Below are 23,640 nucleotides of genomic sequence, written 5' to 3'. Positions count from 1 at the left end.
TGGCTCTCCAAAGGCCGTCAGTAGTTCTAATGGAATGTTGTCTACTCTGGGGACCTTGTTTTGATTCACGTCTTTCAGTGCTCTGTCAAACTCTTCACGCAGTATCTTACCTCCCATTTCATCTTCCTCTACATCCACTTCCATTTCCATAATACTGTCCTCAAGTACATTGCCCTTGTATAAACCTTCTATATACTCCTTCCACCTTTCTGCCTTCCCTTCTTTGCTTAGAACTGGTTTGCCATCTGAGCTCTTGATATTCATACACGTGGTTCTCTTCTCTCCAAAGGTGTCTTTAACTTTCCTGTAGGCTGCATCTATCTTACCCCTAGTGATGTAACCTTCTACATCCTTACATTTGTCCTCTAGCCATCCGTACTTAGCCATTTTGCACTTCCTGTCAATCTCATTTTTGAGACATTTGTATTCCTTTTTGCCTGATTCATTTACTGCATTGATAAGATATATAGCAGCGTGAATTCCCCTGTTCCCATAAACCTACTGGTCTGTACTTTAACTACTTAACTGCTTGCCTGTTCCCACTCCAGCATCACACAACCTTTATTCCACAAGAGCACTCATAGTCTTTTTCCTTCCCTCATTCCCCCAGTTCCCCTCCAATACACCATGTGAACTCCCCAATGCATCTCGCTGTCCTACCCTCTCCTCACCATATCCCTGCATAAAACTTGAAACAACATGGGTTGGACTAGACACACTGAAATCTTGAGGGTGGCAGGGATGAAATACAGCGAGCAAAATATTATTTGCAACTTCAGAAACCAGCTGTAATTGTAAGAGAAAAAAAAACAGATAAATATGGGCAGTGCAGTTGAGGAGAGAGGGAGACAAGATTATAGCCTATCCCAAATGTTATTAAGTACACATTTACACCTACAGTTATACTCTCTGCAGACTGCAGTGTAGTGCATGGTAGAAGTACTTCCTATGGTACCATTGTTTGGGCTTCTTTTATATTCCATTCATGTATAGATCTTTGAGAGAATAACTGCTGAATTCATCTTCCTCAGTATCCATAAATGATATAAATATGGGACTTAACCTTCTTCAATCTATTTTGATAGGCAAATTCTAAAGACAGTATTGACATTTCTGCAGTACAAAATCTAAACTTCCTAGAGATAATGTTCTATCTTTTTATTGACAGCAGTCACATCTCCCCCAGGAAATGTCAGTTTAAAATGTGGTGTCAAAATATCTATCTCACCATTAGATCTATTAGAAAGCTTCCAGTGATCCCAGATATTTCCCAAATATACAACCATTTTTTTATTGTAGCTTGCATTTCATATTCTCCTCCTCCTCCTCCTCCTCCTCCTCCTCATCATCATCATCATCATTCATTATTAAACCTATTCCATAATTACTGCTATTTAACTTTGTGTTGACAGCCCTGAAATGCCCTGACCAGGTATCCTATTCTTTCTTCCACAGTATTTTACTAGTTCTCACTACATATATCTTTTCATTACAAAGGAAGATACAGAAGAATTGGTTCAGTTTCCTTTTTACACCACTGCAAAGATGACTGATGTAGATATTAGTGTCACTGGAATTCAGAAACAGCTAAAATCACTAACATTGAACCAGAATTAAGGGCCTGAAAAATTCTTGTCGTTACCTATATACAATTTCCAGCTGAGGTAACTCCTGTTTTCACTCTAATACATTACACCATAAATACCTCGAGCTAACAATCTGTGCCCAGTGATTGGAAGGAAGAACAGGACATACCTATCTACAAAAAGGATATTAGAAGTGTTTGACAGAACTAACATACTATTTCATTGACATTCATGAATTGCAGAACCTCAGAACATATTTTGAAATCAATATTTGAACAGAATTACATACTAGATGCAAACCACCAAAGATTGCATGCTGTGCGAAATGTTGGGCGAAGGATGTAGGGACAGTAGTTTACAATAGGTTACCATAGGTTAGCATAGGTTACCATAGGTTGAGGGCAGGATGAATTCTGGAGCAGTGAATGTGCTGTAAGGATAACTCCCAGCTTCACAGTTTGGAAAAGCTTGTGGTGGTGGAGACAAACCAGATGGCCTGGGCTGTGAGGCAGCAACTGTAATTTGATAGGTTATGTTCATTTGCATGTTGTGCACTGTGCTCCACTTTGCTCTTGACCACGTGTTACGTTTACAATGAGCATCAGTCTATCCTTTATGGAACTGCTTTTTTGTCGTCAGTTATCTGACTGGTTTGATGTGGCTCACCATGAATTCTTCTCGTGTTCCAACCTCTTAATTTCAGAGTAGCACTCGCAACCGATGTTTCAATTATTTACTGGATGTATTCTAACTTGCGCTACAATTGTTTCCATCTACAGCTCTCTATAGTAACACAGAAGTCATTCCCTGATGTCTTGACCCATGTCCTATCAACCTGTCCCTCATCCATATCAATGTTTTCCACATATTCCTTTCGTCTTCAATTCCGGCAAATCTTCCTCATTCCTTAGCTTATCAGGCCCTATATTTTTCAATATTCACCTAGAGCACATAATCTCAAATGTTTTGATTCTCTTTTCTTCTGGTTTTTCTGCTGTCCATGTTTCACTATCACACAAGGCTGTGCTCCAAACATACATTCTCAGAAATTTCTTCCTCAAATTAAGGACTATGTTTGATACCAATTGACTACTCCTGGCCAGGAACACCATTTTGCCATATCTAGTATCCTTTTGATGTCCTCCTTTCCCAGCTATCATTGGGTGTTTTGCTGCCTAGGTAGTAGAATTCCTTGGTATCATCAACCTCATCACCATCATTTCCAATGTTAAGTTTCTCATTCTTTTCATTTCTGCTACTTTTCATTACTTTCATCTTTCTTTTAATTTACTCTCAATTCAAATTCTGTACTCACTAGATTGTTCGCTCCATTCAGCAGATCACTTGATTCTTCTGCACTCTAGCAAATGTAATCAGTGAACTGTACTACAGATATACTCTCACCTTCAATTTTAATCTCATTACTGATTTTTCATCATTGCTCCTACGCTGTACAGATTTTAACAGTGGGGGCAGAAGATTACATCCCTGTGTTACACCACTTTTAAACCAAGCAATTTGTTCTTGGTCATTCACTTATTTATCCATATTAGCTATTGTAAATATTGTATATTACCCATCTATTCCTATAGCTTACCCCTATTTTCCTCAGAATTTCAAATATCTTGCACCATTTTACACTGTTGAAAACTTTTTCCAGATCAACATATCATATGAACATGTGTGTATTTGTCTTTAATCTTGCTTCAATTATGAACTAAAACATCAGTAATGTCTCTCTCATGCATTTACCTTTCCTAAAGACAAACTGATCATCATGCAATACATCCTCAATTTTCTTTATGATTCTTATTCTTATCAGTAACTTGGATGCATGACCTGTTAAGCTGATTGTGTGATAATTCTCACATTTGTCAGCTTGCAGTCTTTGGAATTGCATGGACAATACTCTTCTGAATGTCAGATGGGATATTGCCAGACTCATACATTCTACACACCAATGTGAATTATTGTTTTGTTGCCACTTCCCCCAATGATTTTAGATATTCTGATAGAATGTTATCTACCCACTGTGCCTTATTTTATCTCAAGGGTTCCAAAGGTCTTGAATTCTGATTCTAATACTGGATACCCTATCTTTACCAGATGGACTCCTGTTTCTTCTTCTACCACAGCTGGCAAATCTATCCCTTCACAGAGGCCTTCAAAGTACTTTTCCACCTATTTACTCACTTCCATGAATTTATCAGTTCAATTCGAATTACATTCTTAATGTTACCACTCTCACTTTTAATTTCAGCAAACATTGTTTTGACTTTTCTACATACTGATTTAGTCCTTCTGACCATAATTTCTTTTACGATTTCTTCACATTTTTCATGCAGTTATTTCATCTTAGCTTCCCTGTTCCTTTTTATTTCATCCCTCAGTGACTTATTTTTGTATTCCTTAATTTCCCTGAACAGTTCTGTACTTCCTTCTTTTATTGATCAACTGCACTTCTTTGTGTATTGAGTCTTCATGACCAATCTCTTGAATGTCAGCCTTCTCTTCACAACAGCTGACACTATGAATTAAGTAACTGAAAGGCCAGTAGATTCTGAATATTTAGTTTAGATATTCAAGAAAATGCTTCTATGATACTAGACAGTCAATTTATTTTTCTGTATTGGGGAAGAAATGTAAATTATGAACTTCATAGTTTTTCTGGTGTAAATTACAAAGAGTTACTCGTCACGTTGCCTTTATTAAATCTAATACAAATTTGAGTCAGCACTTACAGACACAAATAATGAAACAAGAAAGATAAATGAAAATTTCCAAGTGGCATTGAAATGTTCAACTGTCATTTTACAGATAATCCACATGACCAGGATAAATAAAGGTTCTTTATCTTCAGAACATAATAAATCTTGAAATTTGATGCTGCTCTCTCCTGGGTACCATTATGTCCTGATTGGTTTTCCAAGCAGGTTACCCCATTAGGCTGTGATGTTCTGTTTCTTTGCTTGACAAATATTTTTGGTTTTGTTGTGAACCATAACATTTTGTTGGTGTTCCTTTTCTGCTAGCAAAAAATTCAAAACAATATTTGATCTGAGTATTTTGAGACCTGCAATGAGATGGTGGTTCTTTTTGCTATAGTTGTGGAGTAGATATAATACCATGAAATGCTGTAGCATGTGTGTTAGATACTGTGGCCATTTATCTGTCATTCTTTGGCAGTGTTCTGTGAATGTTCTGGATGAATTCTCTCTACATTAGAGTTATAACTTGGGGAGAACTGTTCACTGCTGAATGATTAGATAATAAGTTAAAGTCATCTCAGGTGAAATTTGACGCTCTGTAAAAACTGAACATGCAAGTCTAGACTTGGGAATAACTTGAGGATTTGAAGGAAAGATTCCTGTTTCTTTGAAACAGTCAAGCTCACCTTGTGCCATTTCTTTCAGCCAGGCACTTCCAACAACACATGTGACTGGTTTATCTCTTCCAATTATCCAGTACTTAGGTCAGCAACATCCCAAAATATTCAGATGGTTTGAAAATACCCTTTTAAAGTAGGGAATGTTCACATTTCTAATTTCTTTAGAAGCAATAAAGTATCTATTGTTTAATTAAGCAGCAGCAACAATAATTGGCATCACGACATGATTTACCTCCATTAACAATGAGGGAGGTTTTGTGAGGATACTGGCTATCACTGAGCCTTTTCTGTTACTTCATGCAAGTGTTGCCAGATTAATTAATGTGCCTTTCACCTTTATACATCTTTCCTCTAAACAAAATCATGGGAGCAATACTTTTAAGTACAGCATTTACATGTTCAACTACTGCTACATTCTGAGCTTGTTCATGAGCAGTAATCTAAAGTCCTCTTATTACAACAAATGTATGAAGCAAGCGCCACCAAGGTTTTATTAGAGACCTACTTTTCCTCATTCAGCTACTCACTAGCTTCATACCACAAATAAATTTGCAAATTTAATAACTATGTCCTAGTAACAGAGAAATGAGCTTTTGAGGCATATATAATGACAGTTTTCTTACAAATTACTTTGGATATCTGAAGAATTCACATTATTTGAAGCTGGTCTAATGTAGCACTCTAACCGAATTTTTCAAGGGGCGAAGGGGGAGGGGGGGGGGGATAAATGATATCATAGCTTAAATACATTACTAGTGCTTAAGCATATACAAGCAGAAGATTCAGTGCAAGCTGCAATATTCCACATCTCACTCATACTTTCAGAACTGTGAGCTGTGGGTTTCATTTGAAACTAGAAAACTTACTTCTTTATGCCCCATTCGCTCATAATAAATTATTCACAGTAATCAAGTTAAAATAATTGGAAACTAAAACAGTTTCCACAGTAAAACTTTCTCTCAAAACCTGGCAGAAAATCCAAAGAGATTCTGGCCGCATGTGAAGTATGTTAGCAGGAAGAAACAATCAATGCCTTCTCTACATGATTGCAATGGAGATACTACTGAAGACAGTGCTACCAAAGCAGAGTTACTAAACACAGCCATCCAGAACGCCTTCACAAAAGATGATGGAGTAAGTATTCCATAACTCAAATTGTGTAGAGCTGCCAAAATGAGTAACATAGAAGTAAATATCCTCGGAGTAATGAAGCAACTTAAATCATTTAATAAAAGCTAGTCTTCTGGACCAGACTGAATACCAATTAGGTTCCTTTTGGAGTATGCTGATGCATTAGCTCCATACTTCATGGTCATATACAACTGTTCGCTCATTGAAATATCTTTACCCAAAGACTAGAAAGTTGCGCAGGTCAGGAACAGTAGTAGGAGTAACCCACTAAATTACAGGCCCATATCATTAACATCGATATGCAGCAGGATTTTAGAACATATATTGTGTTCAAACATTATGAATTGCCTCAAAGGAAACGGTCTATTGATGCACAGTCAACATGGGTTCAGAAAACATCGTTCCTGTTAAACACAACTAGCTCTATTATCACATGAAGTGTTGAGTGCTATTGACAAGGGATTTCTAAAAGGCTTTTGACACTACCACACAAGTGACTGGTACTGAAATTGCGTGCTTATGGAATATTGCCCCAGTTATATGACTGAATTTGGATTTCCTGCCAGAGAGGCCACAGTTTGTAATAAATGAAGGAAAGTCATCGAGTAAAACAGAAGTGGTTTCTGGCATTCCCCAAGGAAGTGTTTTAAGCCCTTTGCTGTTCCATATCTATACAAATCATTTTTGAGACAATCTGAGCAGCCATCTGAGTCATTTATCGACTAATAAAGTCATCAGAAGAATAAAACAAACTGCAAATTGGTTTAGAAAAGATATCTTAATGGTGCAAAAAGTGGCAATTGACCATAAATAATGAAAAGTGTGAAGTCATCAACATGAATGCTGAAAGGAACTTGTTTAGCCTAATCTAAAAGCCACAAATTCAACTAAGTACCTAGGTACTGCAATAACAAACAACTTGAATTGGAAGGAACACACAGAAAATGTTGTGGGGAATGCCAACGAAAGACTGACTTTTATTGGCAGTTCAGTTAGAAAATGTAACCGACCTATTAATGAGACTGCCTACACTACACTTGTTCATCCTCTTTTAGAATACTACTGTGCAGTGTGGGATCCTTACCAGATAGGATTGACAGAGTACATCAAAAAGATCAAAGAAAGGCACCACATTTTGTCTTAATGAGAAATATGGGAGAGATCGCGAAAGAAATGATACAGGATTTGGGCTTGAAATCATTAAAAGAAGGCCGTTTTTCATTGCGATGGAATCTTCTCACAAAATTTCAATCACCATCTTGCTCCTCTGAATGCGAAAATATTTTGTTGACACTGACCTACATAGGTAGGAACAATAAAATAAGGGAAATCAGAGCTCATATGGAAAGATGTGTGTGTTTCTTATATAAATAGCAAAACTACTTTACTACTTTAACTGTCCCATTTCCTGATCAAATTCCATCAGCATCATCCAACTTAATTCAACTACATTCCATTATCCTCGTTTTGCTTTTGTTGATGTCCATCTTACACCATCCTTTCAGGACACTGTCAATTCTTTTTGACTGTTCTTCGAAGTCCTTTTCAGTCTCTGATAATTAAAATTTCATCGGCGAACCTCAAAGTTTTTATTTCTTCTCCATGGATTTTAATACTTACTCCAAATTTTTCCTTTACTTCCTTTACTGCTTGCTCAATATACAGATTGAATAACACCGGGGAGAAGCTACATCCCTGTCTCACTCCCTTCCCAACCACTGCTTACTTTTTGAGTCTCTCAACACTCATAACTGCCATCTGGTTCCTGTACAAATTGTAAATAGCCTTACACTCCCTGTATTTGACCCCTGCAACCTTTAGAATTTGAAAGAGAGTATTCCAATCAACAATGTCAAAAGCTTTCTTTAATTCTACCAATGTTAGAAACATGTGTTTGCCTTTCCTTAATCTTTCTTCTAAGATAAGTCATAAGGTCAGTATTGCCTCAGAAGTTCCAGTATTTCTATGGAATCCAAACTGATCTTCCCCAAGGTCAGCTTCTACCTGTTTTTCCACTCATCTGTAAAGAATTCATATTAGTATTTTCCAGCTGTGACTTATTAAACTGATAGTTCAGTAATGTTCACATCTATCAACACCTGCTTTCTTTGGTATTGGAATTATTATATTCTTCTTCAAGTCTGAGGGTATTTCACCTGTCTCATTGATCTTGCTCATCAGATGGTAGAGTTTTGTCAGGACTGGCTCCCCCAAGGCACTCAGTAGTAAAAGGGAGAGAAGGAAACCTAGTAGGTGAACATGTATTGGAATGTTGTGTAATCTCGGGGCCTTGTTTCAACTTAGATCTTTCATTGCTCTGTCAAACTCTTCACATAGTACCTTATGTCCCATATCATTTTCATCTACCTCCTCTTAAACTTCCATAATTTTGTCCTCAAGTACATAGCCCTTGTGTAGATGCTCTACATAATCCTTCCACCTTTCTGCTTTCCCTTCTTTGCTTAGAATTTGGCTTCCATCTGAGCTATTGATATTCATACAATTCTGTAGCCAGTATCTATTTTACCCCTAGTGAGATAATCCTCTACATCCTTACATTTGTCCTCTAGACATCCCTGCTTAGCCATTTTGAACTACCTGTTGATCTCATTTTTTGAGTTGTTTGTATTCCTTTTTGCCTGCTTATTTCAATAAATTTTGGGTGTTCTTCTTCTTCCATCAATTACATTCAGTATTTCTTCTGTTACCCAAGGATTTCTATTAGCCCTCGTATTTTTACCTACTTGATCCTCTTGCCTTCATTTCTTCATCCCTCAGAGCAACCCATTCTTTTTCTACTACATTTCTTTTCCCCATCCCTGTCACTTGTGCTTTTACACTCTCCCTGAAACTTTGTACAACTGCTGGTTTATTCAGTTTATCCAGGTCCCATCTCCTTAAATTCCCACCTTTTGCAGTTTCTTCAGTTTTAATCTACAGTTCATAACCAATAGAATGTGGTCGGAGTCCACATCTGCCGCTGGAAATGTCTTACAATTTAAAACCTGGTTCCTAAATCTCTGTCTTACCATTATGTAATCTGTCTGATACCTTCTAGTATCTCCAGGATACTTCCAAGTATACAACCTTCTTTTATGATTTTTGAACCAAGTTTTGGCTATGATTAAGTTATGCACTGTGCATTAATCTACCAGGTGGCTTCCTCTTTCATTTCTTACCCCCAATCCATACTCACCTACTAGGTTTCCTTCTCTCCCTTTTCCTATTATCAAATTCCAGTCACTGTCACTATTAAATTTTCGTCTCCCTCCACTACCTGAATAATTTGTTTTATCTCATCAAACATTTCATCAATTTCTTCATTTGCAGAGCTAGTTGGCATATAATCACATACTACTGTCATAGGCATGGGCTTCACGTATATCTTGGCCACATTAATGTGTTCATTATGTTGATTGGAGTAGCTTACCCAAACTCACATTTTTTTATTCATTATTAAACCTACTCCTGCATTACTTCTAGTTGATTTTGTATTTATAACCCTGTATTCACCTGACCAAAAGTATTGTTCCTCCTGCCACCGAACGTCACTAATACCCACTATATGTAACTTTAACATATCCATTTCCCTGTTTCAAATTTTCTATCCTACCTGCCCGAGTAAGAGATCTGCCATTCTACACTCTGATCCATAGAAGACCAGTTTTCTTTCTTCTGATGACTATGTCCTCTTGAGTAGTCCCCACCCGGAGATCGGAATGGGGGACTATTTTACCTCTGGAATATTTTACCCAAGAGGACACCATCATCATTTAACCATACAGTAAAGCTGTATGCCCTGGAGAAAAATTATGGTTGTAGTTTCCCCGTGCATTCAGCTGTTTGCAGTACCAGCACAGCAAGGCCATTTTGGTTAGTGTTACAGATGAGTCTATCATCCAGGCTGTTGCCCCTGCAACTACTGAAAAAGCTGCCCGCCCCTCTTCAAGAACCACACGTTTCTCTGGCCTCTCAACAGATACCCCTCCATTGTGCTTGCACCTACGGTATGGCCATCTGTATCACTGAGGCACGCAAGCTTCCCCACCAACAGCAAGGTCCATGTTTCATGTGGGGGATTTATCTTCAAAAATAGATTAAGGGAAGGCAAGCCTATGTTTCTAGCATTTGTAGACTCAGAGAAAGCTTTTGACAATGTTGACTGAAATACTCTCTTTCAAATTCTGAAGGTTGCAGGGGTAACACACAGGGAGCAAAAGGCTATTTAGAATTTGTACAGAAACAATATGGGCGTTATAATAGTCAAGGGTCATGAAAGGGAAGCAATGGTTGGAGAAGGGAGTGAGACATGGTTTTAGCCTATTTCCAATGTTATTCAATTTGTATATTTAGCAACAAGTAAAGAGAAAAAAAGAAAAAATAGGAGTAGGAATTAAAATCCATGGAGAAGAAATTAAAACTTAGAGGTTCGCCAATGAAATTTTAATTGTGTCAGAGACAGCAAAGGACTTGGAAGACCAGTTGAATGGAATGGACAGTGTCTTGAAAGGATGATATAAGATGAATATCAACAAAGCAAAACAAGGGCAATGGAATGTGGTCGAGTTAACTCAGGTGATGCTGAGGGAATTAGCTTAGGAAATGAGACACTTAAAGGAGTTTTGCTATTTGAGGAGCAAAGTAACTGATGATGGTTGAAGTAGAGAGGATATAAAATGTAGACTGGCAATGGCAAAAGAAGCGTTTCTAAATAAAGAGAAAATTGTTAACTTTTTGTATAGATTTAAGTGTCAGGAAGTCGTTTCTGAAAGTATTTGTATAGAGTGTAGCTATGTATGGAAGTAAAACATGGATGATAAATAGTTCAGGCAAAAAGAGAATAGAAGTTTTCGAAATGTGGTGCTACGGAAGAATGCTCAAGATTAGATGGGTACATCACATAACTAATGAGGAGGTATTGAATAGAATTGGGGAGAAGAGGAGATTGTGGCACAATTTGACTAGAAGAAGGAGTCGGTTGGTAGGACATGTTCTGAGCCATAAAGGGATTACCAATTTAGTATTGGAGGGCAGCACAGAGGGAAAAAGTCATAGAGGGAGACCAAAAGATGAATACACCAAACAGATTCAGAAGGATGTAGGTCAGTAGATACTAGGAGATGATGAAGCTTGCACTGGATAGAGTAGCATGGAGAGTTGCATTAAACCAGTCTCTGGATTGAAGACAACAACAACAACAACGACAACAACAACAACATATGAGATGGGAATAATAGAGAATTGTGACGGTGGTTCTATGAACCATCTGCTAGGGACTTGAATGTGATTTGCAGAGTATGCATGTACATATAGGTGTAGATGTTGATGTAGTGACACTCAATGGAGTGTCTCATACTTTACATAACCCTCAGCTTAAGACAGTGGATCCAGAGGTTAACCATTGATATCTCAGTAATATAACAGCAGTCTCTCTACAGTTTAAGTAGTAGTTTTTATGTACAAGTGAACACAGTGAAAGAAGTACATGCGTAATCCATAAACACAACCAGAATGATGAGAGGCCAAACTGAAAGCCAAAAGGAGGATGAGGGATAGGTAAAAATTTGTGAGCAGAAATTCGAGTGAAAGAGGAGGCATTTCATTTCGGCTTATGTAACACTGGCTGAAAAACTTAAGAATGATGAAGTTATGCATTTCATTGGTTACAGTACTCCAATGACATTTTCCAGAAACATAATTTTACAGAATCTCAATTTGCTACAGTATCACAATGCAAACAGATGAACAATTTTTGTAAACACCAAGACACATCTGTACATTCATACATAAATATTTGAACAATAAAGAAAACCAGGACTGAATATTGATGATAATAATAATAATAATAATATGAAAATAGTAGCTTGCTACTTACCATAGAGTGGAGATACGATGTATACAGGCACAACAAGAAAACTACCAAACATGTGAACTTATGGCAAACAGCTCACATGCAAATAACCACTGTCTCTGCCAATGAAGGTGGGACTCAGAGCAACTGCACATGATGGGAGAAGCCATCTGGGTGGGCAGGGCAGATATGAGGCTGGGGCAGGAAGGGGGGGGGGGTGATACCAGGGTAGGGGTACGTGACTGAAGTGCTGGTTGTGGTTGCATACAGTGATGTGGTAGTGTGGTAGGGACAGGGCAGGGGAATTATGTGCAATCAGAATTTTGGACAAGGAAGAGGGATGGGAAAAGGGGGGGGAAGGAGATAGGAAAAGGAGAGAATTAGAGGAGGGGGGAAAAAAGACTCCTTGTACTGCGTAGTGGTGCATTTGGAGGACAGGGACTAATAGAGTTTGATGCTGGTGGAAGGGGGGGGGGGGTGAAGAGATGAGGTGTGGTCTCCAGGGACATATGACATATTGCAATGGGGAGGGGGCCATTCGCACCTATGCAGTTCACAGAAGCTAGGTTGGGAAAGAAGGGTACAGATGGTGCACGCTGTGAAGCAGTCATTAAAGGGTGGGACGCTCTGTCGGGCGGGACGCTCTGTCGGGCAGCATGTTCTGTCGGGCAGCATGTTCTGTCGGGCAGCATGTTCTGTCGGGCAGCATGTTCTGTCGGGCAGCATGTTCTGTCGGGCAGCATGTTCTGTCGGGCAGCATGTTCTGTCGGGCAGCATGTTCTGTCGGGCAGCATGTTCTGTCGGGCAGCATGTTCTGTCGGGCAGCATGTTCTGTCGGGCAGCATGTTCTGTCGGGCGGGACGCTCTGTCGGGCAGCATGTTCAACAACTGGGTGGTCCAGCTATCTCTCTGTGACCATTCATGTGAACCTACAGCTTGTTGGTTGTCTCATCCAATAGAACATGGCACAGTGATCACAGCTTAGCTTTTAGATTACATGACTGCTTTTAGATTACATGACTGCTTTTACAGGTAGCCTTGTCTTTGATGGGATACGTGATGCTTGCGAGCGGACAGGAGTAGGTGGTTGTTCAGTTGCTACACTTGACCGAGCCAATGGAGTACACTGCCCTCTCTCAAGCCATTTCTATCTGAGGGACAATGGCCAAGATGCCACCACTCCTAGTGTGACTAATAGGACACTTGCCACAGCAAGAGGGGGGAACAGTTGTGAAAGAGTACTTAATCTGGCATCTGTCACAGGTCAATGCATATGCTCCTCTTACACTAAAGGGTGAATGTGTGTGTTTTCTTTTGTGTGTGGTAAGTGTTAATTATAAGTGATTCTTTACACACACCCTCATTCACTGCCATCTGAATGGATCTGAACCATTATACATCCTTTAAATTCCCGGTACTCAGATAAAACTGATGATTTAAATTCCTGTCTGTGGACACTAACATTTTGGTCCATGTGGGCTGGACTGTTATGGATTCGATGAAATAGCAAGTTGGGCAGCCACCTGTGGGTGAAAATGCAGTGAGCTTCAATGGAGCAGCATGGGGATGAAGGCAGTGACAGACACGGCACATTATAAGCTAACTACATGGTCTGGTTATTCTGATTCCTGTAAATTTCCCACTCATTCTGAATGCTGCATCTGCTTACACATGCTTTGCTAACCTTCCATGATGGACAAATTTTTAAGAAAGGAACTTGTTATTACAACCTCAGTGGTGAAAGCATGGCTCACATGTTTGCTGAAGTTTGCAAATGAATTTGGCATAAAGGGGATTTTGAACACTTTGGGTACTACTGTCAGGCTGGAACAGCTCCCAAAGATAGTGGATAAATATGAAGATTCACAGCCACAGAGTGAATTGTTTAAGACATAGACAGACAGACAGACGTGCTGATAACAGGGAAAACTTCAGAAACATGCTATTTGAGGTTTCAAAATAACAGATCATGCCAATGCAGGTGACAGGATTTCATTAATGACGCAACTGACTTGACCAATTCGTTCATTGAGAGGGGTTATGGGACCAAACAGCGAGGTCATCATTCCAGCGATTCCAAAGTTAGACACAGATGAAAGAGAGTCCGCTGAAAGTGTATGCACCCAGTCAGGGGTGTCAAATAGTAAAATAATGAAGATTAAAGAGACGCAGCAAACGCCATAAAAGGTTAGACCAAATCTAAAAACTGGAAAAAGAAAGGAAAAAGCAGAAAATGTGGAGTGGTCTTTCCATGGGGGAGTGTTCATGAGGTCCCACACTGAAAAGACGGTAAAAGAGGTCCCAAGCCCTGCTCTAAGATTACTGAAGTAGAAAATTATATCTGGAAATAAAAACCACTTTCACAAAGGAAACTGAGGACCTGTTCAATCATCCAAGATTCATCTGGTAATATTAAATTTAAGGGGAGCTGGAATAATCCATCTCCTCCATGTTAATTTTAGCAAATAGAAGGAACATTTTTTTCTAAAATCATGAAACATATTGCTCTGAAATTTCACATACATGTTCAATGAGTACTTCTCTACAAACATATATTGCCATGTTAAGAAATATTTATTGGTTTTTCTTTTTTAGACAGATGGTCATTTTTCTCTAAAATTTTGCACTTTTTCTTCTTTAACTCTTGTTATATACAATATTTTTTTACAATTTGTTATAAAAATGAAGGCAAAGAAGTAACCAATATTCTGTATAAATTTCATTGATATACTGTTAGCAGTTTTTGAGAAAATGTTCCTCAAAGATAAAAATTTTAAAGTTACAGGAAATGGCTTCCTAAGTTTTTTAATACATTCCTGCCCCATATGATGGATTATCAGCATCCTCTTCTGTTTGCAGTGTTAGTTTCCTTTTCACTGACATTTTCTTCCCTTTTGCTGCATGTTGTAGGCTTTTGTCTCTTCTTCCTGCAACTCTTAGTCTTTCTCCATCAATTAAGCACTTTGTGGAAATTGTGGTGTGTCCTGGTTGTAAACCTGAACGTTTCAGCACATCATATTTGACAATGTTTCCTTCATTGTATGTTTCCACTGCATCATACACTCCAAAGTGCAATATTTTTGTCTGTACTAGCACACTTTTGGGAATCCTAATCCAAATTAAATTATTTACACCTTCATTTGGTTTTTGAGTTTTCCCATGTAAAAACTTTACCAATAAACTTGGCTGTGATAAATCTCTGAATGTGGGCTTAATTAAATCAATTACAGCATTTGGGAAACACTTTTTATGGGCATATTCCTTTCCTGATAGGTACTTACACCATGAGTCATCACCTGTGGGGCACAATGCATGTTGTCGATGTTCGTTTGTTGATGCAGTATGAAAATGTAATGCCCATATCGCTCTACTCATATGAACAATGGTTCTTGTATTTTGCATAATTGAACACCCATAATATCTCTGTAATCTATCAATTGCTTTGTCTGTCAATCTTCCTCTTCCTCCTAGCGTCTTACCACCACCAAACTTCTGGGATCCTAATGTCTGCTTTAGTTTGCACAAGTGAGCCCCCATGTGCTTCTGCACATGTCCAAAGCACTCCTGTTTTTTAATGTGAATTTCATTACCATAAGGTTTGAGTTTGTCTACAGCTTTATATCCCTTAGAATCGCCATCTCCTAGTTAGTGTATTGTACATCATTCCATTCCTGTGATCTGAAAAATATTGCTTTTACTCCCTCTACTTCCATCGCTCCACTCGTGCCATGAAAATTTGCTTCACAACTTTCAATATGGTCATCCTTGGTATTGCCCTTACATCTACAATGTTTTATGAGAACAACAACATCAATTACTTTGCAACTGTCTCCACTTGTAGCTGTCACAACTCTGTTTAGAGATTTATGACCTCTATGTTGCCTTGATCTATGTAAAGCAATGGTTAAATCTCTAAAATTCCCATTATCTGTTACAGATTTTTAAACTGCTTTCTTCTGTGTTGCTTGAGCAATATCTTCAGCAGAAGATCACACCAATTCATTACAAAATTCAAACTTGGTTGGCGGTTTTGGTAAGTTCATAATTCCACGTAACATTTTCCCTGCAGCACTGCCCATGCCAATGCAACGCAAGCCATACATTAGCCTCACAATTATATCTTACACTTTCATTCCACTATTACCACTATGAGGATTAATGTTAGAAAATGAAGCTTCTGCAGCACACTTGTTACACTTCAATAACATGCCAAACAAATGTTTGAAGTTATTTTCAATTCCAGTCCTCTCTCTTTGCAAATTTGGCATAATGTGTTATGTTTCAAAATATAAGAGAGCAAGGAAAGGTTAGTTATTTCATTCACATCATTACTGTCACTTTCGTAATTTTCAAATTTTTCTTTCCTGTCACAAAGTTTCTTGCTGGAAAAAGTTTTGTCACATTCATTAGGAGTTGTCGGTGAAGCAGTCTGAGCAGCATCTCCCTTTGAAACAAAACAAAACAAAACAAAACAAAACAAAACAAAAAGATTTCTTCTTCCTTGCAATGTGCCTTTTCTTAAACACTCAATTGCTGAAGCAGGGCATATTGATATCCACAAACCAAATATGTAAAACAGGTATGAGCAAAATTCATCAAATATGCAAAATTGAACAGCTAAACGACACAAAGCAAACTCCACAAGTCAACACATATGGCAAAGCATTTATGTTTACAGATATGAACAGTCACTTGTCACACAGAAAGCCATACAACATCTGAAAACAAAACGTTGTCTAATTCCGCAAAGATACCCTGCTTGCAGTCAGCGAGCACTGCCATCAGAGGTTACACACCAAGTTGCTACAACCATTTATGCGGTGCATCTACTTTGCAGCAATAAGAAAACACACTTAGAATTCCATGAGAAGTGTGAAACTTGATTTGTTTTATTCAGAAAATCCAAATAATTTTATACTGAAAAAAAGAAACATTTACAGGATACCATCAGTCTGGCTCAACAACCACATAGAGGGATGGTGGGGTAGAGGAGGGGGGGCATTACATAGATTACTTAGGAGGAAACAATGGGTGAGCCTGGTAGGACCAATGCATTGACGGCCGAAAACATTGGACTCCCTCTGAGAGGAGTAGACTACTTGATTGTGGTGAGTTTATTACTATGAGCAGTAGCACACAAGCTGTCATTCCATTTTTGGGCAAAGAGGGATATGACATAGATCCGCATATCCACACCTGGAATCATGGAAGGAAATGGCAGTAAGTATCTGCTTCTCTAGTCAAATGGTTAGCCAGTTCATTCCCAGGGATGCCCACATGACTTGGGACCCAGAGAAAGACAACTGAACAGGCGGCACACTCAGGGGCAGAGAGAAGGGCATGGATAACAGAGACCTAGGATGATGAGATTAGCATTGGTTGATAGCATGCATGCTGCTCATTGAGTCTGAAGTATTGGAACACTTGGAGGGAGGCCTGAGAAACAAAAGTGGAGGGCTCTGAATTGCTAGAATCTATGCTGTGAACACACTTAATGATCCCAGCAGTAAATTTTTTGCTAAGACAGTAGGAGACATGAAAGTGTATTCCACCTTACTGCCTGTCTTATAATGATCAGTGTACAAGATTGTGGCACCCTGGAACTCTTCAAGGATGGCACGTACATATTGGTGGAGAACGAAAGGAGCAACACAGAGATCTTCGGACCATGGAATAGATCAGTCCTAAACCATGGTCTAGTTACAATCGAAAGGGGGGGGGGGGGGGGGTTATGGAAGGAAAGACACGAGGTGCATTACAGTGAGTGGAGATGGGGATGCTAACACAGGGAAGTGTGACGCATGCCAACTGTCAGTCCCACACAAGAGCGGGTCTCAGGAGCAAGACATCCCTTATTGGTGAACAGCACAGGGTACATCGGATGGTCAGGGAACAGGCAAATGATGACTGCATAAGAAAGTGATAGTTTGCTCTGTTGTATCTGTGGCGGGGGATGCCCCACTTCTGTGAGGGACTATCGATAAGACTAGTGTGAAAGTCTGCAGAGCCATAAACCTGACTACCACAATCTAGTTTGGACAAGGCCAGATCACAGTAAAGATAGAAAAGAGTGATACAGTTTGCACGCCAAGAGACATGGGCCAGAAAGTAGTGAGCATTAAGCTCCCACATACAGTCCTTAGGTGGCAAATGTAGGGCAGCCATGTCAGCTTGTTACCAAAGATAAGGCCCAAGAAACAGGACTGTGGTACAACATCGAGGAACTGGTCACCTAAATAAAGATCTGAATTGGCGTGTACTGTGAGTCTATGGTAAAAATGCATAACCCACATTTTGGAGAGAGAGTACTTTAAGGCATAGGAGGTGGCTCACGCAGAGATCCATGGGATGGCATCTTGGAGCCGGCGCTCACCAGATGCTATTTAGTTGGAGCTACATCACATGCAAAAATCATCAATGTACAATGCCAGGGTAACCAGAGGCTCAACAGAGGTTGATTGCAAAGAGGAAGAGTGGGACACTTACCACCGACCCCTGTGGGATATCATTCTCTAGAATGCCAGGGTGCTGAATGAAGCGCCAGCTTGAACCTGAAAGAGACGCTGAGAGAAAAATTTGTGGATAAAATTCTGAAGCGGACCACTGAAGCCTCAGTCATGGAGGGTAACTAAAATGTGATGGCACCAACCCATATCATGGGCCTTAGGTAAAAAGAAGACCACGACAAGATGTGGGCAGTGGGTAAAAACCTGTAGGTGGCTGTTTCCAATCCGAGTAAATGGTCAGTTGGAGATTGTCTTGCTTGATATGGGGACAAAAGGCACAGAGATTTGCGTACCCAACATAATTTGAAGCTAACCATCCTCTCAAGCAGTTTACATAATACGTTCGTCAGCTTAATTTGGTGGTAGCTGTCGGGAGCTGTTGGGTTCTTCCTGGTCTTAAGGAAAGGAATACCTATACTGTCTCGTCATTGTGACCATAAATCAGATGTGAACCAAATGCAGTTTAAGTTCCAAGACAATCTGGTTGTGGATGTAATCTTGGCCAGGTGCCATGTCCCGTGAAGAGGTAAGAACCTGCAACAATTTCCATTCAGTGAGGGGTTCATTATAGGGCTCCGTGTGGTGTGGGATGAAACAAAGAGGGGTCTAGTCAACACCGCACTTCTGCTGGAGAAAGTTAGTAGGAAAGAAAGATGATGTCAATGCCATCACAAAGTGTGTAGCAAGGTGTTCTGTGAGGACCAATGTATCAGTGCACAGACCACATTCAAGGTTAAGGCCCCGGACAACTGATGGTCACTGGCAGCCCAGAACGCTGCGGAGCGTGGACCAAATCTGCGATGAAGATGAATATGTCCCCAGAGAGGACACATAGTGCTCCCAGCATTCCTTTTTATGCTGCTTAATAACATAATGAGCCTTATCATGGACACACTTAAATGCGAAGAGGTTGGTCTCTGAAAGGTATCACTTAAATTGCTGCAATGCTCATCAGTGGTTATGGACAGCGACTGTGATGCCCTTGACCCACCACAGTATCAGCTGACAATGGAGGACCTGTGGATGGGGGGCACAGCAGTGCCAGCAGCGTGAAGAAGAGTGGCATATATACCTTGACTGACTATATCAATGGAATTCAACATGGAGGTGTACAAATGCATAGCACACATATATAAAGGAAAATTGGCCCTGAATAATGCATAACTTTGAGACCTGTCTGCCTGGCAGCAGCAGGTATACAATAGAATCACTGGAAACTGGTCACTATCACAAAGGGTCATCATGTGATGACAAATGTAGGGAAACCACAAAGGCAGGGGAGGAGATCATGAGATCAATAGCAGTAAAGGTGTCATGATGAGCACTGAACTGGGTAGAGGAACCATCATTGAGGAGACACAAATTCAGGTTTGTAATAAGCTAGTTATTTAAGAGACCCCTACCCATTGAAGACATACTCTCCCATAGTCAGTTGCAGGCATTCAGGTCCCGAAGGAGGAGAAACAGGGGTGGAAATTGCTGGATTAAGGTACAGTGCAACATAAGGAGTTATCTTACCTGGAGAAAAGTGGACACTGCAAATGGTGATTCCCAGAGGTTGCTTCCAGGTTGATACATAGGGGGATCTGGTCACTAATGACATTGGAGTGAATTAAAGGGAAGATCCTACCAGATGCTGCCTGGGGCCAGTACAGTTCTGACAGAAGGTTGCATTTCTGGTAGGTGATTATAGTATCCATGGAAATTCCTCTGGATGATTGTGTGGCCAAAATTCAGGTGAAAATAACACCTTGCTGTTAATAGTCGTCACCGACAAGGATGAGGTGATATACATAAATAAGATGATGTTTCCATTATTATTATTATTATTATTTCTTTCTGATCTCAGACGTTATGTCTGGTCTAAAGTAGAAAGTGACGTGAACCTTGATCAAGTGTGCCTTCCTTTTAACTGTACGGTATATGTTATATTGCATTTAGGAAATTTCGGGTAATTGAACATGTATCAATAATTACGGATATCTGTAGTTGTATATATAAGTTTGGATGTAGGTGTATTGCGTTGTTGTACTGGTGGATATTGTGTAGTATGAGTCCTGTAATTGACAGAATAATTGGTATAATGTCAACTTTATCCTGATGATACATATCCTTGTCTTCCTCAGCCGGTTGGATGTATTTTTTAATTTTTTATCCTGTTTTCTTTTGTATATTTGTCATATTGGGTATTGATATTTCGATTAGTTGTTAATTTCTTCTATTTATTGGTGAGGATGATGTCAGGTTTGTTATGTGGTGTTGTTTTATCTGTTATGATGGTTCTGTTCCAGTGTAATTTGTATTCATCATTCTCCAGTACATTTTGTGGTGCATACTTTTATGTGGGAACATGTTGTTGTATAAGTTTATGTTGTAAGGCAAGCAGTTGATGTATTATTTTTGCTACATTGTCATGTCTCCTGGGGTATTCTGTATTTGCTAGTATTGCACATCCACTTGTGATGTGATCTACTGTTTCTATTTGTTGTTTGCAAAGTCTGCATTTATCTGTTGTGATATTGGGATCTTTCATAATATGCTTGGTGTAATATCTTTTGTTTACTGTTTGATCCTGTATTGCAATCATGAATCCTTCCATCTCACTGATTATATTGCCTTTTCTTAGCCATGTGTTGGATGCGTCTTGATCGATGTGTGGCTGTGTTAGATGATAGGGGAGATTGGCATGTAGTGTTTTTTTTTTCCAATTCACATTCTTTGTATCTGCTGATGTTTTGTGATCTAAAGGGTTGTAGAAGTGGTTACGAAATTGCAGTGGTGTGACCGATGTACTTATATGAGTGACTGCTTTGTGTATTTTGCTAGTTTATGCTCGTTCTAGAAAGAATTTTCTTAAATTGTCTACCTGTCCATAATGTAGGTTTTTTATATTGATAAATCCCCTTCCTCCTTCCTTTCTGCTTAATGTGAATCTTTCTGTTGCTGAATGTATGTGATGTATTCTATATCTGTGGCATTGTGATTGTGTAAGTGTATTGAGTGCTTCTAGGTCTGTATTACTCCATATCACTACTCCAAATGAGTAGGTCAATATTGGTATAGCACAAGTATTTATAGCTTTTGGTTTGTTTCGTGCTGTCAATTCTGTTTTCAGTATTTTTGTTGGGCTTTCTCTATATTTTTCTTTTAGTTCTTTAATATTTTTATTATCTATTCCTATTTTTTGTCTGTATCCTAGATATTTATAGGCATCTGTTTTTTCCATTTCTTCTATGCAGTCACTGTGGTTATCCAATATGTAATCTTCTTGAATGTGATTTTCACTCTGCAGCGGAGTGTGCGCTGATATGAAACTTCCTGGCAGATTAAAACTATGTGCCCGACCGAGACTCGAACTCGGGATATTTGCCTTTCGCGGGCAAGTGCTCTACCAAGTTTCATATCAGCGCACACTCCACTGCAGAGTGAAAATCTCATTCTGAAAACATCCCTCAGGCTGTGGCTAAGCTATGTCTCCGCAATATCCTTTCTTTCAGGAGTGCTAGTTCTGCAAGGTTCGCAGGAGAGCTTCTGTAAAGTTTGGAAGGTAGGAGATGGATACTGGCAGAAGTAAAGCTGTGAGTACCGGGCGTGAGTCGTGCTTCAGTAGCTCGATTGGTAGAGCACTTGCCCGCGAAAGGCAAAGGTCCCGAGTTCGAGTTTTTGTAATCTTCTTGTTCAGTTTGTTTTCCCTTGACTATGCTATTTCTCTTACATTTGACTATTCTAAAAGCCATATTTATATCATTGCTGAATGCTTACCTTATCTTTAGTTATTGGTTGAGTTGTTGATTTGTTGCTGCCAGTAGTTTTAGATCATCCATGTATAGCAAATGCGTGATATTGTGTGGGGATGTTCCAGTAATATTGTATCCATAATTAGTATTATTTAGCATATTGGATAGTGGATTCATAGCAAGGCAGAAGCAGAAAGGACATAATGAGTCTCCTTGGTATATTCCACGCTTAATCTGTATTGGCTGTGATGTGATGTTATTTGAATTTGTTTGAATATTAAGTGTGGTTTTCCAATTTTTCATTACTATGTTTAGGACCCGTAGCAATTTAGGATATAATTTGTATATTTCCAATATTTGTAGTAACCATGAGTGGGGTACACTATCAAAAGCTTTTCGGTATTCAATGTATGCATAGTGTAGTGACCTTTGTTTAGTTTTAGCTTGATATGTTACCTCTGCATCTATTATCAGTTGCTCTTTACATACTCGTGCTCCATTGCAACAGCCTATTTTGTTCTTCATTTATAATTTTGTTCTGTGTTGTATGTGTCATTAATTTCTGTGTAATGACTGAAGTTAATATTTTCTATATTGTTGGTAGGCATATTATGGAGCGGTATTTAACTGGGTTTGCTGTGTCTACTTGATCTTTAGGTTTCATATAATTTATTCCATGTGTAAGTGTATCAGGGAATCTGTATGGGTCTGCAATGTAGCTGTTAAATAATTTAGTTAGATGTGAATGTGTTGAGGTTAAATTCTTTAGCCAGAAATTTGCTATTTTATCTTGTCCAATTGTGAGTAGAATTAATTGCTTTGGTGACTTCATGTTGCAAAATTATCACTTCAGGCATTTGTGGTATAATCTTGTATATGCCTGTTTCTGCTTGAATCCACCATGCATGCCTGGTACACTGTACCAGGTTTGACCACATGTTGCTCCAGAAGTGTTCCATGTCTGTTATGTTTGGTGGATTGTCCGTTTCAATGTGTGTGTTACATATTGTCTTCTAAGATTTCTTTTGGTTTGTGTTGAATGTTTGGTTTTGTTTCCTTCTATTTCCACATTTTTGTATCTTCTAAGTCATTTGGCCAATGTTTGTAATTTCTGCTTCTTTTCATCTAATTGCTCTATCGCTTCTTGTTGTTAGATTTTACCTAACCTTTTTCGTTTTTTTCTGACTTTTGATGGCTTATAAATTGCGTTAGCTGTCCGATGTCTTTTCTCAGTTTTTCTATTCTGATCTGTAGTCTGTGTTGCCATGCTGGTTTTGTGGGTTTCTTCTGTGTGTTGATTGGTTCTGATCTCTGCCTAGTGTGTATATTTAGTGTACTGAGTGCTCCTATATAAACCAGTAGTTTTAACTATTCCATAGTTATGTTTTCATTTATTTTGTTGTGTATGACTGTGTTGATAGTTTTTATTGTTGTTTTGACT

The 23,640-nt window shown here is 39.0% G+C and overlaps 1 protein-coding gene across 1 annotated transcript in view; it reads right to left on the bottom strand.

Moving 5' to 3' along the window:
- Positions 1-1,290: 1,290 nt before the first annotated feature.
- The window catches only part of LOC126301101 (chaplin-A-like), a 119,700-nt gene continuing 97,350 nt past the window's right edge, over positions 1,291-23,640 (bottom strand). Inside the window, exon 16 of the mRNA XM_049991691.1 lies at positions 1,291-1,373. Coding sequence (XP_049847648.1) covers positions 1,291-1,373 — 83 coding nt within the window. The remainder of the gene's footprint in view (positions 1,374-23,640) is intronic.

The sequence above is a fragment of the Schistocerca gregaria genome, unplaced genomic scaffold (genome assembly GCF_023897955.1).
Source record: "Schistocerca gregaria isolate iqSchGreg1 unplaced genomic scaffold, iqSchGreg1.2 ptg000008l, whole genome shotgun sequence".
Lineage (NCBI taxonomy): Eukaryota > Metazoa > Arthropoda > Insecta > Orthoptera > Acrididae > Schistocerca > Schistocerca gregaria.
The sequence above is the reverse complement of the archived record's forward strand: the minus strand, read 5'-3'. Positions and strand labels throughout refer to the sequence as shown.